The 16,535-nt window shown below is 50.9% G+C and overlaps 1 protein-coding gene and 1 non-coding gene across 21 annotated transcripts in view; both read left to right on the forward strand.

Moving 5' to 3' along the window:
- Positions 1 to 16,535, forward strand: part of DMTN (dematin actin binding protein) — a 32,232-nt gene that overhangs the window by 12,897 nt on the left and 2,800 nt on the right. For 8 of the 20 annotated variants that reach the window (XM_027549813.1, XM_027549805.1, XM_027549814.1 and 5 more), the window contains exons 2-10: positions 5,065 to 5,271; positions 5,517 to 5,591; positions 6,330 to 6,485; positions 7,431 to 7,475; positions 7,815 to 7,914; positions 8,317 to 8,373; positions 8,622 to 8,777; positions 9,240 to 9,364; positions 10,457 to 10,562. In XM_027549813.1, coding sequence (XP_027405614.1) covers positions 5,254 to 5,271; positions 5,517 to 5,591; positions 6,330 to 6,485; positions 7,431 to 7,475; positions 7,815 to 7,914; positions 8,317 to 8,373; positions 8,622 to 8,777; positions 9,240 to 9,364; positions 10,457 to 10,562 — 838 coding nt within the window. In that variant the 5' untranslated portion in view covers positions 5,065 to 5,253. The remainder of the gene's footprint in view (positions 1 to 5,064; positions 5,272 to 5,516; positions 5,592 to 6,329; positions 6,486 to 7,430; positions 7,476 to 7,814; positions 7,915 to 8,316; positions 8,374 to 8,621; positions 8,778 to 9,239; positions 9,365 to 10,456; positions 10,563 to 16,535) is intronic. The other 12 variants (XM_027549819.1, XM_027549818.1, XM_027549822.1 and 9 more) reach the window with 7 other exon arrangements.
- TRNAG-CCC lies at positions 15,198 to 15,270 on the forward strand. Its single transcript has one exon. It is a non-coding gene; the product is annotated as a tRNA-Gly (tRNA).

Raw genomic sequence — 16,535 nt, forward strand, 5'->3', positions numbered from 1 at the left:
TCCCTCTAAATGCCCCTAGGTTGCAGTTACCAACTTCCCTTTCTTCTCCTTTCAGAGGAGCCATAATTTCTTTCTCTCTACTCTTCACTCCCCACTGAGAGCCTTTACTCCTCACTCCCCACTGCTTACAAACCTTTTCCTGAAAAACCTTCAACCAGGCTCACCTCCTCCATAGTTACTGTCCTGCCTCCTGCCTGCCTATCACACTTCTCAGAACTGCCCCTCCCTGGCCTATGCCTCCTGGCCACCTGCACCCCTCCACCCTGCACCCCATTACTAACAAGGAGGCTTCACGCTTCCTTTGCGGATGCTCTCAGAGGCTGCCAGGCCTTGACAGCCAAACTGGTGAGCTGTATCTCCTGTACACACATCTTCCCTTCTCTGGGCAATGGACTCTGGGCTTCTCAACATTCTCTCTCTTAAAAAAAAAAAAAAAAAATATATATATATATATATATATACATACACACACACACACACACTTGGCTGCACTAGGTTTTAGTTGAAGCATGCAGGATCTTTAGCTGTAGAATGTTCCCTGACCAGGACCCCAGCTTTGGGAATGTAGAGTCTTAGCCACCAGACTACTTGGGAAGTTCCTTCATGACATTCTTTCTCAACCCCTCTTTCCCTCCCCAAATGCCTTTCTTTCCAGGTGGCACAGTGGTAAAGCATCAGCCTGCAATGCAGGCAACTTGGGAGTCAGGGCTTCCATCCCTGGGTCGGGAAAATCCCCTGGAAAAGGAAATGGCAACCCACTCCAGTATTCTTGCCTGGAAAATTCCATGGACAGAGGAGCCCGGTGGGCTACAGCCCATGGAGTTGCAAAGAGTCGGGCACGACTGAGCACAGCACACACCACCCTTTCTCTCATATTTTTTGTACCTTCACTGTTTATTAGGTCCTTTACTGAAAACAAAGAATCACTAGGTATACCCCCAGCCCTCGTCTTCGCCCTCCCTTTCAGGCCATCTCCAGCTCCTTTTTGCTTCTAGTCCTCTAGGTACTTCCCAGAATGCTATTTTTGATCTTCTTTCTCCATTGGCAATCTCATGTGCAGACTACCACCTCTAGCTAAAATGGCTCCCAAATTTGTGTTTCCCGCTACTGCCCCCACCTCAATATCAACCTGGCAAGAAGTGAACTCATTGCCTCCCCTTCTCCTGTCACTGCCTGTCCCTCCTTCTGGTGGGGTTTCCAGATCCAGTTCTGTTTTGCACATTCTGCCTCTTCGGCCCCAGGCCCAAGTCTAGCGCCTCACCATCCCCTGCCTGGACTACTGCCATAACTTCCTGGCTGGTCTCTCTGTGGACCTGTCTAATCCATCTCCCAGTCTGCAGCCAGACTCATTTCCCCAAAGCACTGCTTAGATCTATCACTTCTTCATTTTGAAAAAAGTTCCTAAGCATTCCATAGCCCCAGTTGCCCACAGAATATATTCGGAATCCTCTAGTCTAAACTCAAGGCATCTACAGTCTGGTTCCCAGCCTCCTGCCCTAAAACTGTCTCAACCTCTTGAGCTCCACAGTTCAGCCATGTTTGCTGTCCCCAGACAGACATAGTGCTTCCCCGTGTCTCCAGTTTCCATCATGCTGCTATCTCTTCCAAGGATCCCTTTTTGGTTTTTCCAGGATCTCCAATTAGGCACCTTTCAAGGCCTGCCTTAAATACGTCCTCTTCAAAGAAAGGATTTTCTTTGTGGCTCAGTCAGCAAAGAATCTGCCTGCAGTGCATGAGATGCAGGTTCGATCCCTAGGGAGGGAAGATCCCCTGGAGAAGGAAATGGCAACTGACTCCAGTTTTCTTGCTTGGAAAATCCCATAGACAGAGGAACCTGGTGGGCTACAGTCCATGGGGTACCAAGAGTCAGATGTGACTTAGCAACTAAAACCACCAACACGTCTAAGAAAATTTTTTATTCCCCCCTCTTGATACTGATTTGTCTCTCCTGTGACCTCTCACAGCCCCTTATACCATCTTTTTTTGTTTTGGCTGCACTCCATAGTTTGTGGGATCCTAGTCCCTCAACTAGGGATTGAACCCTGGCCCTCAGCAGTGGGAGTACAGAGCTCTAACCACTGCATCACCCCTTATACTATCTTATCTGGCATATGTAACTGTTTGTTTGCAGGGGTATTATCTACACACATGGTCTCATTTCTAGAGGGGCAGCTTAGCTTCTTTGACTTATCATTCTATTCTCCATAAGACCACAATGGTCTGTGGTCATTGAAGAATAGGTGCTCAGAAAGTGTTTGGTGAATGGATGGATAAAACAATACACAACCCAGTGGGTAAGTGGATGTATGTATGTATGGGTAGGTGGATGGGTGGATGGATGGATGGGTAGGTGGGTGGATGGGTGAGTGCTTGCCTCTAGGACTAAGTCAAGTGTATGGCTATTTTGATACTGTCTGTTAACAAGGTAAAGATGAAAGAGGAGTGAGAGGGAGCTAATAGCTCTTTGAATATACACTAGAGTTTATTCTGGTCCTCAGACACCTAGTTAAAAGCATTACAAAGTAAATGTTAAGAAAGCAAGAGAAAGATGAAGCTCTGGAATGGAGTCTTTCCATGGGCACCAAATACCTAGTGTAACCCTGATGGTCGAGTCTCGTCTTAGAAACCCTTGACTCTAAAATTCCAAAAAGACTTAAGAAATGTGACAAATGCTAGCCTGTCCACACCGTGAACCTGACACAGTACTGGGAAGGCACTATGAATCATGCCAGTGCTGAAGACACAGTCATTTTCACCTCCACGATGCTGGACAAGTTTTTAACCTCTTTGAACCTCTGCTTTCTTATCTGTAAAACAGGTCAACCTTATAGGGTTGTTAGGGGGATGAAACAAAATAATCCTTGTAAAGCGCTTGTCAAAATACCCAGCTTGAGTATTCAAAAAAAATAATAGCTATTATTATTGTAGAAATTAGCAGTCATTCTATTTGGCAAAAATACATGTCAGGCAACATATAATCAAGGATTGAGATACATGGTCTCTTTTTAAGTTCCACTGGAATTCAGAGTAGAGTTTATCAGTGAGGACTAGAATAACTGGGAAGGTCTCCTAGAGGAGAAGTGTTAAGGATGACCCTTGACGGATGGGTGGGATCTGGGAGAAGAGAATAGTTCAAGGGCATGCACAAAAGTAGCGGAGTGGGAGTGAGCTGCCTATGCTCCAGGAGGCAGTTTGGTAGTGGAGAGACAGTGAGAAATAGAATGGCCTGATATAGAGTCACAGATAAGACTGGGAGCACTAATGACCTGTCTTTCATGACCTTCTGTGGCAGAATGGCTATGAAAAAGCCATCTAAATTCATCAGTCTTCAGGGAGATGGACATCATGCTGCTGCTGCTAAGTCGCTTCAGTCGTGTCCGACTCTATGCGACCCCATAGATAGCAGCCCACCAGACTCCCCCATCCCTGGGATTCTCCAGGCAAGAACACTGGAGTGGGTTGCCATTTCCTTCTCCAATGCATGAAAGTGAAAAGTGAAAGTGAAGTCACTCAGTTGTGTCCGACCCTCAGCAACCCCATGGACTGCAGCCTTCCAGGCTCCTCCATCCATGGGATTTTCCAGGCAAGAGTACTGGAGTCGGGTGCCATTGCTTTCTCCAATAGACATCATAATAGTTAACATTTTACATAGAATTTATATTTCAAACACTTCACATGTTATAACTTGCCTAATAATCAGAGCAACCCTATAACACAGATATTGTAACTATCTTCCAGTTTACAGATGAGAATATGAGTCACAGAGAGGGTAAGTAACTTGCTCAAGGTCACACAGCTTCTGAGTAGCCGAGTCTCCTCTCCCCAGTCATTCCAGTCCAGAGCCCACACTCTTAACCACTACGTGATTGCTGCCTCTTCCCTGTACCTTTTGTAGCCATCAGCTTTCTTCATTCTGTGGCTTACTGCCAGCAGCTGGAAGACAGTCTCACTGTCACCATCACATTGGAAACTCAGCCAGGCATTAAATGAATGGTTATTATGTGTTTGGTCCAGGGATGTGCAGGGAGGATGGGAAGATTGCTAAGAAAGTTACTGAGGAAGCAGATCTGGGCTGTGCCCCCAGGGGAACTCCTAATATTTGCAGCAGATAGGACCCAGCTCCCCAGGATCCAGCCCAGAGGCCTTCCTGCTGAACCAGGGGGCTCTGGCTTGCAGCAAAGTAGTACCTCAGAGGGCAGCCTCAACTCAGGCATTCCAAGATGGTAGGCAACTGGGATGTGGCCTTGGTCCCCAGGCTGCTTTACCAAATGCCTGCAAGTGAGATTTTCGCTGTACGGGGACAGGCACAGGGGGCTGTGGCTCCCCTCCCTTCTCCACTGGTCAGGGATCCTACCCAGGGCAGAGAGACAGTTCCCAGTCAGTGACCTGACTGCTTCCCATCAAGTTGCCTTGGCTCTGTCCTTCCTGCCTGCTGTAGCCACCTCATAGTATTACTAAGACCTTCTGTGTTAAAGCTTTCTGGGGTGGCAGGGGACTTCCCTGTCAGTCCATGGAAAGTTAAGCCTCTGTGCTTCCAACACCCGGGGCATGGGTTCCATCCCCTAGTGGGAGAACTAAGATACTATATGCCATACTGTGGGGCAAAAAAATAAAAACAAAAAAATCACCACACCTTTCTGGGCTATGAGAGGGTGTGGTACCTTGGACAGTAGGTTAAGAGGGAGAGGGGCAACGGCCCAAGAACAGAGCCAAGGAAAGGCCATGGCAAGGGAGTGAGACCCTGGGCCTGAAACTGACCATAGGCCGGGCAGGGCAGGTGTGAGGAAGAAGGGATGTGGAGACTGCCTTGGGAATGGCTGACCCCTGCCGTCATTTCCTTTCCAACCAGAGAACAATGGCTTAAAAACAAGTGCAGCCCGTCCGCTTTCCCGTCTCGCCGCCGAGGGCGACGGGCGGCTGGATGTCCCCGCGGGCTGAGCAAATGAGAAAGCCGAAGCCCTGCTCCCCGGAGATACGCTGGGCCAGAGGGGGCTGTCCTCGCCCCCGCCCTCGGAGATTACGGGTCCGACAGACCCGGCTGGCACGTTCTCCCTCCCCTTCCAGGCCCTGCACTCGGCCAGCAGCCTGGACAGTCACCGAGGGATGAGGGCGCCACAGCCCGGGGGAGCGCCCTCTCTGCTCTCGCGGCCCCAAGCGCGCAGCGCCCAGGAACCGGACAGAGCCTGACGCCTGCGTCGTCTCCCCTCGCGCACAGGATCCCGAGAGTGATCCGGCCGTCCACATCCTTGCTGCATGGAACGACTGCAGAAGGTGCGCGGGGCTGCACCCACGCAGGGGCAGTGGGATGCTGGAGACAGAGGGGCACGCGGTGGGGGCCCGGCTCCCTGCAGAGGGTCAGGTCCGGGAGTCAAGGGTGCCACCTGGTGGTTGCCCGTGGCACCGCACCCCGGAGCCCCGAGGCCTAGGGAAACCCTCCCCTTCCCCAGCCCGCTTGCTCCAGCCCGGCCCTGGCACCCACGCACATTCCCACCTGCCTGCCTTCTCGCTCTCCCCAGCAACCACTTACCTCCCCTGGGAGCGTCAGCTCCTCCCGAGACTCCAGTGTTCCCGGCTCTCCCTCCAGCATCGTGGTGAGTACCCGTTGGCCACCAGCGTCCTAAGGCTGGGAGGAGGGAGGAGTCCGGGACAGGCTGTGTGCTGGGCAGCTTCACTCAGACGACGATGGTCCTGCCAGGATGGCAAGCAGAGAAAGCCCCAGATCCAGAGAAGATTCCGCGTACCCCCTCCTGCTGGTCTGGTCCTGTCTCCTTGTACCCAAAGTGCTAGGTGAAGGATTATCATTGTTTTAAGATCACTCTAGCATCACCGACTAAATGGACATGAGTTTGAGTAAACTCTGGGAGTTGGTGATGGACAGGGAGGCCTGGCATGCTGCAGTCCATGGAGTCGCAAAGAGTGGGACACGACTGAGCGACTGAACTGAAAACCCCTTAGGGGCTGCCCTGGTGGCCCAGTCGGTAAAGAATTCGCCTGCAATGCAGGAGACCCAGGTTCGATTCCTGGGTTAGGAAGATCCCCTGGAGAAGGGAATGGCAACTCACTCCAGTATTCTTGCCTGGAGAATCCCACGGACAGAGGAGCCTGGTGGGCTTCAAAACATGGGGTCAAAAGAGTCGGACACGATTGAGTGACTAACACTTTCACTTTAAACCCTTAGAATGAAAACAATAGAAATGTTAACTTATAGGAGCTGATCTCTATCTTGGCTGCCCATCTTCTTCCTAATAAATTGCAAATCGGGCTCATAAGGTCAGTATTCTAGATAAGGCTTTTGGCTCCTCTGTTCCATGGGTACCATTTCCCTTCAGGCCAAGATGGACAATCAAGTGCTGGGCTATAAGGACTTGGCTGCCATCCCCAAGGACAAGGCCATCCTGGACATCGAGAGGCCTGACCTCATGATCTATGAGCCCCACTTTACCTATTCTCTGCTGGAACACGTGGAGCTGCCCAGAAGCCGGGAGGTAAAGGGTGGGAGGGTCCTCTTGGATGGGACTCGGGGCAAGGACTCCCCCAGTCGCACTGGGTGGGGGACAGAATCCCTCTCACACTTTCTTTCCTGGAGGCCAGATGCCAAAACAAGAAAGAGAACATGTGCACGGGAATCACCAGTCAGCTGGTGACTGAGTGTTTGTACTACAAAGCAGGCAGAGATGGACTGGCCTCCAGCCGGTTCCAGGTAGAGAGCAGGAAAGGCCATGTTTGAGTGGTAGCAGCATGGAGTGGGGTCATGTAGGAATGGGGCGCGAGTGGGCAGAAAGTGAGCACATTTGTGGAAAGCATGCAGAAGCCAGCAGCTCAGAGGCCGAGTTTAGCAGCCTGAACTTGGAGGCCGGAAGTCCTAGCTGAATGTGACCTGTGTGATGATGAGGTCTCAGTTTCCCCTCCTCCAAAATAGAAGTGATACCTTTGCCGGTCCACCTCACCAGGTAGTCAATGCACGAGATAACTCGGGACAGGTACTTTGCAAACTGTATTGGAGAAGGGGACTGTGTCATGGCTGAGCAGAGAGAGAAGGCCAGGCTATGGGGAGACTTAAATGCCTGGTGAGGGGCCCTGACTCCATCCTGGATACTGTGGGTCTTGTCCCTTCCCGTCGTTGCTCAGCTCTGGGATCAGGGCCAGAGCCACCTTCAGCTGGCCCTCGGAGCACACGGACACTGATCCAGAATCCTCAGCTTCTTCTGCTTCTTCATGGGTCCTCGGGAAAGTTTTAGGACCCTCTTCAGGAAAGAGGGTGGAGGGCCAGCCCTGAGAGCTGCCAAGGACTGAGAGAGAAGAGGTGGCCCAGAAATCAGCGGAGCAATTGCAGGATTGGGCGAGGGGGAAGAAGTAGCCCATGTGGGGTCCTAGGGACGAGGGTTTAATCCCACCCTTGTGGCTCTGACCAGCCTCCTCTCCATTCACAGCGCTCGCTGTCACCCAAATCCACATCCCCCCCACCATCCCCAGAGGTGAGTCTGCCCCGCGCCTGACACTGGTCCAGCCCTGCTCTGATGGGGCTAACCCCTGCCCCACACACATCCAGGCTGGGCTCGGCAGAACCTAGGGGGTGATGGAATCAGTGGACCTTGTCCTGTCACTGGCCAGCTCTGGGTTCATCTGTGTCTGACCCAAGATCTCACTTAATCCTTTCTTCTGGATCAGGCACCATTAGTAGATCAAGTCCTTGGACAGCCCTCCTCTGCCCTGGGGTTGGGGGTGTGTGGGCTGCTAGGGTGGGAACACCAAGATAGTGGAAGGGGTGGGATGGGGGCCTGGGAGCTGCAGTGAACCACACTTCTGCTCTGCAGGTGTGGGCAGAGAGCCGGTCTCCTGGAACCATCTCTCAGGCTTCAGCCCCGAGAACTGCTGGGACCCCCCGGACCAGCCTGCCCCATTTCCATCATCCTGGTAGGTTTTACTATTAGCGTGGCTACATCCTTGCCCTAAGACCTCTTTTTTTCCTTCAGGAACCCAATTGCCTTACTCTTAGTCCCCTATTCTCTGGAGTATATGCACACCAGCAGAACTGGCTAATGCTGGAACCCAGGCAGAGCTCCCAGAGAGGGTGGACCTGTTGCATTTTCCCTCCCACCCAGACAGAAAAGTGTGAAACGTCCCAATCCCTGAGGGAGAGACGGTTCTAGGATCTCCAGTTCTGTCTTGGCTCTTGGCAGGCCCCTGAGAACTTCCTACCTCCTCCCAATCCATGTCTCCATTCCCTCCTCTGACCCAGCCTTCCCGTCATCATCACTAACATCCCTCCCAATCATCACTGCCTCCTTCTCATCCACTGTTGCTCCCTCTCCACAGAGACCACTCGCCCAGATTCCAATATCTACAAGAAGCCCCCCATCTACAAGCAGAGAGGTGAGGGTTCCCCTGACAGACCAGCACCCCCTTTCCCACCACCTGCTGGGAGGCTGCACTGAGGGTGGGAGGGCCATAGGAGTGGAGATGTTCATAACATGTCCTGTGCTCTTCCTCATGTATTGCTGTTGTATCCACGATCTTACAGGTGTGAAGAGGGAGATGTGAGCGAGTGGGGAGCTGGGGTGGGAGGTGGCCTGCTGGGCGGGGTATGCCCGGGGCTGACCTTGACCTCCCCCTCACCCCAGCAGAGTCCACAGGAGGCAGCCCTCAGAGCAAGCACCCCATTGAGGACCTCATCATCGAGTCCTCCAAGTTCCCCGCAGCCCAGCCTCCCGACCCCAACCAGCCAGCCAAGATCGAAACGGACTACTGGCCATGCCCCCCATCTCTGGCTGTTGTGGGTAGGTGAAACTGCTGGAGAGGGGAGAGGGAGGCCCAGACACTGCCTCATAGGCCCGGCTGAAGCCCCAGGAACCCACTCCCATCCCCTGCATGAGCCCTCCAGGCTCCTGCTCCCCCATTCCCAGCATTCCCATCCCTCTCAGTGTAAATGACCCTGCTTGTTAGTCATTAATTCACTTTCCGTTCATTTCTTTCACTGCTTAACAGATATTTGTTGAATTTCTACTGCGTCCCAGGCTCTGTGATGAGAGCTCTGGAAAGAGAAAGAGAAATGAGACGAGGTCTTGGTCCCCAGTGACTTTTAAGTCTCGTGGGCATGTGTGACCTACCCAGCTTCACTACAAGACTAGAAAACATTGCTTTTAATGATTTGCAGTGTTCCCTTCAAGGTGCAGCCCTAGGGAGCGGCAAGTTGAGTGCGTGTTGATTGACTGATGTGCCTGTTTCCCTCTGCTCCCCAGAAACAGAATGGAGGAAGCGGAAGGCGTCGAGGAGGGGGGCCGAGGAGGAGGAGGAGGAAGAGGATGACGACTCCGGGGAGGAGATGAAGGCTCTCAGGGAGCGGCAGAGAGAGGAACTCAGTAAGGTAGTGTCTGGAGACCCCCGCCCGCCTCCCTGTGTCATCCTGGGCTTCCTTCCAACATGGTGGCTGGAGAGGAGCGAGGCAATCTGAGAACCCCAAACTGGAAGCTACCAGCCCTCTCAGAGCCTGGCCTCAGAAGCCACGGGGCATCCTTCCAGTGTCTTCTGTTCTGATCTGAGTGACTTCATGTCTGAAGAGTATGGTGGTCAGAACATGTGAGGAGCTCCCCTTCTTTGCCAGGATGTCAGGCTATGCTTTGACAGGGACACGGGGATTGCATGTCACTGTGGGGGATGCCACTTATGATTAGGACCAAAAGCACAGAAAAGGGTGGCGTGGACAGTGCTAGGCTTCAGCAGCCACATTAGTTCATGGGACGAGGAGAAAGGAGTGAGCAGACTGCTGGCCTCCAAGCAGAGAGAGGGGGTCCAGGGAGTCACAGAAAGACCACTGTTGGTGACATGGGCTTGTGCTCTAGGCATTGTGGCCTGGGATGCAGAGGCCCCTGGGGCAGAGTTAACACCAAGCAGCTCTGACTCCTTGCTCTCAAGGGTGACCAGACCCAATGTGGCAGAGCTTCCCACAAGAAGGACAGGCTCCATGGGCTCCAGGCTACCACCCAGCCCCTCAGGAACTCTGTCCCCACTCCTGCCTGTGCTATCAGATCAGATCAGTCGCTCAGTCGTGTCCGACTCTTTGCGACCCCATGAATCGCAGCGTGCCAGGCCTCCCTGTCCATCACCAACTCCCGGAGTTCACTCAGACTCATGTCCATCGAGTCAGTGATGCCATCCAGCCATCTCATACTCTGTCGTCCCCTTCTCCTCTTGCCCCCAATCCCTCCCAGCATCAGAGTCTTTTCCAATGACCCAACTCCAAACCTTTTGGAGATGAGAAACAAGTCCAGTATCAGGACTTCCCTGGCAGTCCAGTGGTTAAGACTCCATGCTTCCAATGCAAGCATGGAGTCTTAAGTGAATCCTTGGTCAGTGAACTAAGATCCCAGATGCCATGCAATGCAGTCAAAAAAGTTAAAAACAAAAAGAAACAAGTACTGATGCCGCCTTGGATCCATCTTCCTCTCTCCTTCCCCAGGTTACTTCCAACTTGGGAAAGATGATCTTGAAAGAAGAGATGGAAAAGTCATTGCCTATTCGGAGGAAAACCCGCTCTCTGCCCGACCGGACACCCTTCCATACCTGTGAGTGTCATCGAGGGGGCTCAGAATCACCTGGCTAGACCCTGAATCAAATACTCCGCTGAGTCTGTCACATGCCCAGCCCTGTGCTACTGTGGGTGTACGAGATGGAGAAGATTCCGGTGCTGGCCCAGGGTGCTCACACCCTCCTTAGGGCAAGAGCACCAGCTATGGAACAAAATTAGATGACAAAAAATGGCATCAGTTAAAACAGAATTAGCATATTTCATTTAATTCAACAAGCATTTATTGGGTGTCTACCATGTTCTTAGGGCTTCACTGGTGGCTCAGAATGTAAAGAATCAGCTTGTAATACAGGAGACGCAGGAGATGCCGGTTCTATCCTGGGGTTGGGAAGATCCCCTGGAGAAAGGAATGGCAACCCACTCCAGTATTCTTGCCTGGGAAGTCCCATAGATAGAGGAGCCTTGTGGCCTACAGTCCATGGGGTCACAAAGCATCGGACACGACTGATTGAGCAACTCACGCTTCACCATATTCTTGATCCCTGGGGATATAAAGAGTAAAACACTATAGTGCTGCCTTCTGGTAGCTTCAGGGCACGGGGGAGAAGTAACATGGAAACTGGGGTTTTAGCACAGCATAGCAGGTGCTGGGAGATGAGAACTACATTTGAAGTGCTTTGAAAGGATGCTGACAGGGCCTGGGTTCCAGAGTTGGAGTCTTGCAGAATGAGACACAGTGAGTGGGGGGGGAGGGCAGTGAAGATCCTAGGGATGGTGTGGGAGCAAAGGCCAGGAGCAGCAAACATCCAGCCAGTGGAGAGGGCCTTTGGAAATCTGGAATTACAGAGCACAGAGCCTGTGGTAGAGTGGCCAGGGCTTTGGTGCCACGGTGCTCATCACCAAGGCTAGCCTGGGCTTCCTTCCAACACAGTGGCTGGAGAGGAGGGGGGCAGATCTGAGAACCCCAAACTGGAAGCTTGAGGCCTCTCACTGCCTGGCCTTGGAAGCTGTAGGGCATCCTTCCAGTGCCTTCTGGTCAGAGCAGGTCATCAGGCCCCCCAGACACAAGGGAGAGGAAAGAGATTCTGCTTCTTGATGATAGGAACCACCCAAGGGCACACAGGCTCAGAGATGATGTTGCAAGCCATCTTTGGAGACAATCTGCCACCCTTTCCAGTTGTGTGGTTAAAGGCTAAAGATATTCATAGGCCAGGGAAGAGGGAATGAGTTTGAGAATTATATAGATACAGTCTGTATAGTAATAACCCAGAACTTAAAAATTTTCAATTTTACAATGGTGCAAAAGCAATATGCATTCAGGAGAAATGTCCAGTTTTGAATGTTGACCTTTTCCCAGGCTAGTGATGTGCAGTATGATGCTCTCTCTTTTTTTTTTTTTTGCCACATTGTGCAAAAATGGAGATCAAACTCACGCCTGTGCCCTCAAGAAGCCCAGAATCTTAGCCACTGGACCACCAGGGAAGTCCTACAGTGCTTTCCTGAGATGCTGGGCAGCATCAGTGAGCCATAGCTCCCAGTCAGTCACACCATCAAGACAGGAAACAAACCGTACACTTAACAACCATTCTGTACCCAGGGAGCTGTTCTGTTTCTCACTTTCAGTACAGTATGCAGTAAACTACATGAGAGATTCAACACTGTATTGTCAAATAAACTTTGTGTTAGAGGATTTTGCTCAGCAGTAGGCTCCTGTAAGTGTTCTGAGCACGTTTAAGGTTGACTGGGCTAAGCTCTGATGTTTGGTGGGTTCAGTGTATTAAATGCTTTTTTTTAAATTTATTTTATTTTTGACTGTGATGGGTTTCATTGCCATGCAGGCTTTCTCTAGTTGCAGCGAGCTTGGGCTAATCTGCTTGTGGTGGAAGGGCCTCTCATTGAAGTGGCTTTTCTTATTGTGGAGCACAGGCTCTAGGGTGTGTGGGCTTCAGTAGTTGTGGCACATGGGCTCAGTAGTTGAGGCTCATGGGCTCATCAGTTGTGGCCCATGAGCTCAGTTGCCCCGTAGCATGTGGGAATCTTCCTGGACCAGGGATTGAACCGGAATACCTTGCATTGCAAAGTGTATTCCTAACCACTGGACCACGAGCAAAGCCCTGTTAAATGCATTTTGACTTACGATGGTTTATGGGCTCGTGACTCCATCATAAGCCGAGGAAGATCTGTAGAGGAGTTGGAATCAACAGGACTGAGTGGCTGATTGGATTTGGGCAGTGAGGGAGAGATGAGTGGGGGTTTTGCCTTGGGTTCTGGGTAATGACAGACCTGGGGCAGGTGTCAGGGGAAAGGCGAAGACACTGTTTGAGATATGTTGGGTCTTAAGTGCATGTAGGTGGGATGCTGAGTTTGACTGAGTTGGAAGCTTGAGGGGTGAGTCAGGGCTCAGGTAGAATCTTCAGCTTATATGTGGTAATGGGACCATGAGAAAAAATCCCATTGTGTAGAGATAGAGGAGAGAAGGACAAGGCACCGAGGGCTTAACAAGGTTCACCAAGGGCTTAAGTGCTTGAGGAGCACTTAACTATGATCCCCTGGGAGCACTGGCTGGGAAGAAGTGGGGAAAGAGACCCAGTCTTAGGATGCAGGAGGCTGACCTTGAAAGGGTCTGGGACTTGGACCTGAGAGCAGGCCACATGAGAAATTGGGCAAAGAATCCGCCTGCAATGCAGAAGACCCGGGTTTGATCCCTGGGTTGGGAAGATCCCCTGGAGAAGGGAATGGCAGACTGCTCTGGTATTCCTGCCTGGAGAATCCCCATGGACTGAGGAGCCTGTCAGGCTACGGTCCATTGGGTCGCAAAGAGTCAGACACGACTGAAGTGACTTAGCCCACACGCACGCTGAGCTCAGGGTGAGGCTCAGTGAGAGTGGTGAAGGTTCAGAACAGTTTCTGCTGGGAATGGGGACTGGGCAGAGGGTTTAGGGTCTGTAGTGATACTCACCCACACGGGGTGGTGCTTCCCATAGCCTGTGGGCTGAAGGGCAGCGCAAGGTTGTTGCAGATTAGAGTTTTTTGTTTGTGTTTTAACAAGAGTTTTTTCTTCATATTAAATGTTTAAAGTATTTAATTAATTTATTTGGCTGTGCTGGGTTTTAGCAGCAGCAGGCAGGATCTTCGATTTTCATTGTGGCATGCAGGATCTTTAGTTGCAGCATGTGGGATCTAGTTCCCTGACCAGGGATTGAACCCGGGACCCTTGCATTTGGAGCATGAAGTCTTAGCCACTGGGCCACCAGGGAAGTCCCAGGGTTAGAGTTTTGTAAGGCACGTGCTGAGGGACTAAGTGGCCAGAGGAGCTGCTAAGTGGATGGAAGTGTGAAAGTAGAAGTGTTAGTCTCTCAGTCGTATCCGACTCCTTGGGACCCCATGCACTGTAGCCCACCAGGCTCCTCTGTCCATGGGATTCTCTAGACAAGAATACCAGAGTGGGTTGCCATTCCCTTCTATAGGGGATCTTCCCAGCCCAGGGATCGAACCTGGGTCTCCTGCATTGCAGGCAGAGTCTTTACCATCTGAGTCACCAGGAAAATCCAAAATACTCAAGGTTATATGCCCAGTCCGGAGAAGGCGATGGCACCCCACTCCAGTACTCTTGCCTGGAAAATCCCATGGATGGAGGAGCCTGGTAGGCTGCAGTCCATGGGGTCGGGAAGAGTCAGACACAACTGAGCGACTTCACTTTCACTTTTCACTTTCATGCATTGGAGAAGGAAATGGCAACCCACTCCAGTGTTCTTGCCTGGAGAATCCCAGGGACGGGGGAGCCTGGTGGGCTGCCGTCTATGGGGTCGCACAGAGTCAGACAAGACTGAAGCAACTTAGCAGCAGCAGCAGCATATGCCCAGTCACAGGTTGAAGTTCAGGGGAGACTGGGGAATGCAGATGCTGGAGGCCCCATGAGACTGACCAGCAGACATGCCAGGAATGTGGCTGATGGAAAACTTCAAACAAAGAAGGGCACTGTGACCCCAAAGTGGGATACCCAGGCTTCAATGTCAAGGTGAAGCCGCTATGGACAACAGGATCCAGGAGCTGACCATTGGAAGGGGTTGCCTGCTGTGGAGCAGAAGTGAAGGTCACTGGGTTGGGGGACTCAAGGAACTGTTAAGGCTCATAGATGGCTGGGACATCCACCTGGTCATCAAAGTGATATTTCAGCTGGATGATATTTCAGTGTGGGTGGGAAGAGTTATGGTAGGCTTTTTTAGAGAATGTAGAATAAATAGTTAAGGCCTGAAGAATGAAGCAGAAAGAGAGAAATGTCCCGGAGGTTGGATTCAGCCCTCATGCTCCACCAGGATTAACTAGTCAGGCAAAATTAGCTCTTTAATGTGCATTCAGCCTTGCAGAGTTGAGTAGCGAAACGCCTGCGTCAGCATCATTGTTGGCATCCCTGAACTTGTATGGGACCAATGGTCACATGATCGAGTAGATTACGAGCATAGCTGATCAGCCTTGACAGTTGCAGAATTACGAACAGGCTTGTCATTCTGACTTAATGGTAACATTGAAATTAATGGTCACTTTCAAACATAATCTATCTAGAAGTAATTAGGAGTGAAAACCTTATACTTGAAATTCTACTAGTCCATCAAGGAAGAAGTGCATACTTATTATCACAAAGGTGAAGTACTTCAGTAATGAATGAAGGACTTCTCTGGTGGTCCAGTGGCTAGGACTCCACACTCCCAATGTAGGGGCCCCAGGTTCGATCCCTGGTTGGGGAACCAGATCACACGGGCCATAACTAAAGCCTGGCACAGCTAAATACATAAATATTATTTAAAAATAATTAATGAGGGTTGTTGGAGAAGGCAATGGCACCCCACTCCAGTACTCTTGCCTGGAAAATCCCATGGACAGAGGAGCCTGGTGGGCTGCAGTCCATGGGGTCCCTAAGAGTCAGACACGACTGAGCGACTTCACTTTCACTTCTCACTTTCATGCATTGGAGAAGGAAATGGCAACCCACTCCAGTGTTCTTGCCTGGAGAATCCCAGGGACGGGGGAGCCTGGTGGGCTGCCGTCTATGGGGTCGCACAGAGTCAGACATGACTGAAGCGACTTAGCAGCAGCAGCAGCAGCAATGAGGGTTGTGAAAACAGACAGTTCTCTATATAAAAGTAAGAAGTATCAAGAGGAAAAAAATGAGGTTGCCCTAAACACATTTTATTCTCACAAATTTCCAAATAACATATCCTAGAAGAATGTTTGAAGAAAACAATTATTCCTCACAGTTTTGAGTCTATCCAGGTTAAACTTTCACGCACACACACACACAAAATGCTGGTCAAAACAATTGCTATAGAATGCCAGCAATGTCTAGCCTCTGGAGATGAAGAAATTTTGACATTAGCCCAAACAAAGAAGCTTTCTAGGAAACCTGTTACTGAAAACCAATTTTCCTGAATTATAAGCTGTAGTTCTTGAAAGCTTAGTGATGTTGAAAGTGAAAGTTGCTCAGTCATGTCCCATTCTTTGTGACCCCACAGACTGTAGCCTGCCAGGCTCCTCTGTCCATAGCATTTTCCAGGCAAGAATACTGGAGTGGGTAGCTGTTCCCTTCTTTAGGGCATCTTCCCAACCCAGGGATCAAACCCAGGTCTCCGGCATTGCAGGAGGATTCTTTACCATTTGAGCCACCAGGGAAGCCCTTAGTGATACTATTAGAGGTCTAATTGCAAGTGACATCTGACTTGGGAATGTCAAGCCTAAGCAACTGCGGTGCCATCTAGCAGCTGACAGTGCTGGAAGAATGACTGCTTCTGTTTTATGACATCAGGCATTTGAAATTTGATTACTAACATTGCTAAACATAAAACTGTAATAATTTGATTCTTTGGACTTATTTTAGACTTATTTTTGTATCCCAGAGGTTCATCGTATGATGGTGAGCCTCATCACCTGGGGCTTCCCAGGTGGCGCTAGTGGTAAAGAACCTGTCTGCCAATGCAGGAGAGATGTGGGTTTGATCCCTGAATTGGGAAGATCC

The sequence above is a fragment of the Bos indicus x Bos taurus genome, chromosome 8 (assembly GCF_003369695.1).
Source record: "Bos indicus x Bos taurus breed Angus x Brahman F1 hybrid chromosome 8, Bos_hybrid_MaternalHap_v2.0, whole genome shotgun sequence".
Classification (NCBI taxonomy): Eukaryota; Metazoa; Chordata; class Mammalia; order Artiodactyla; family Bovidae; genus Bos; species Bos indicus x Bos taurus.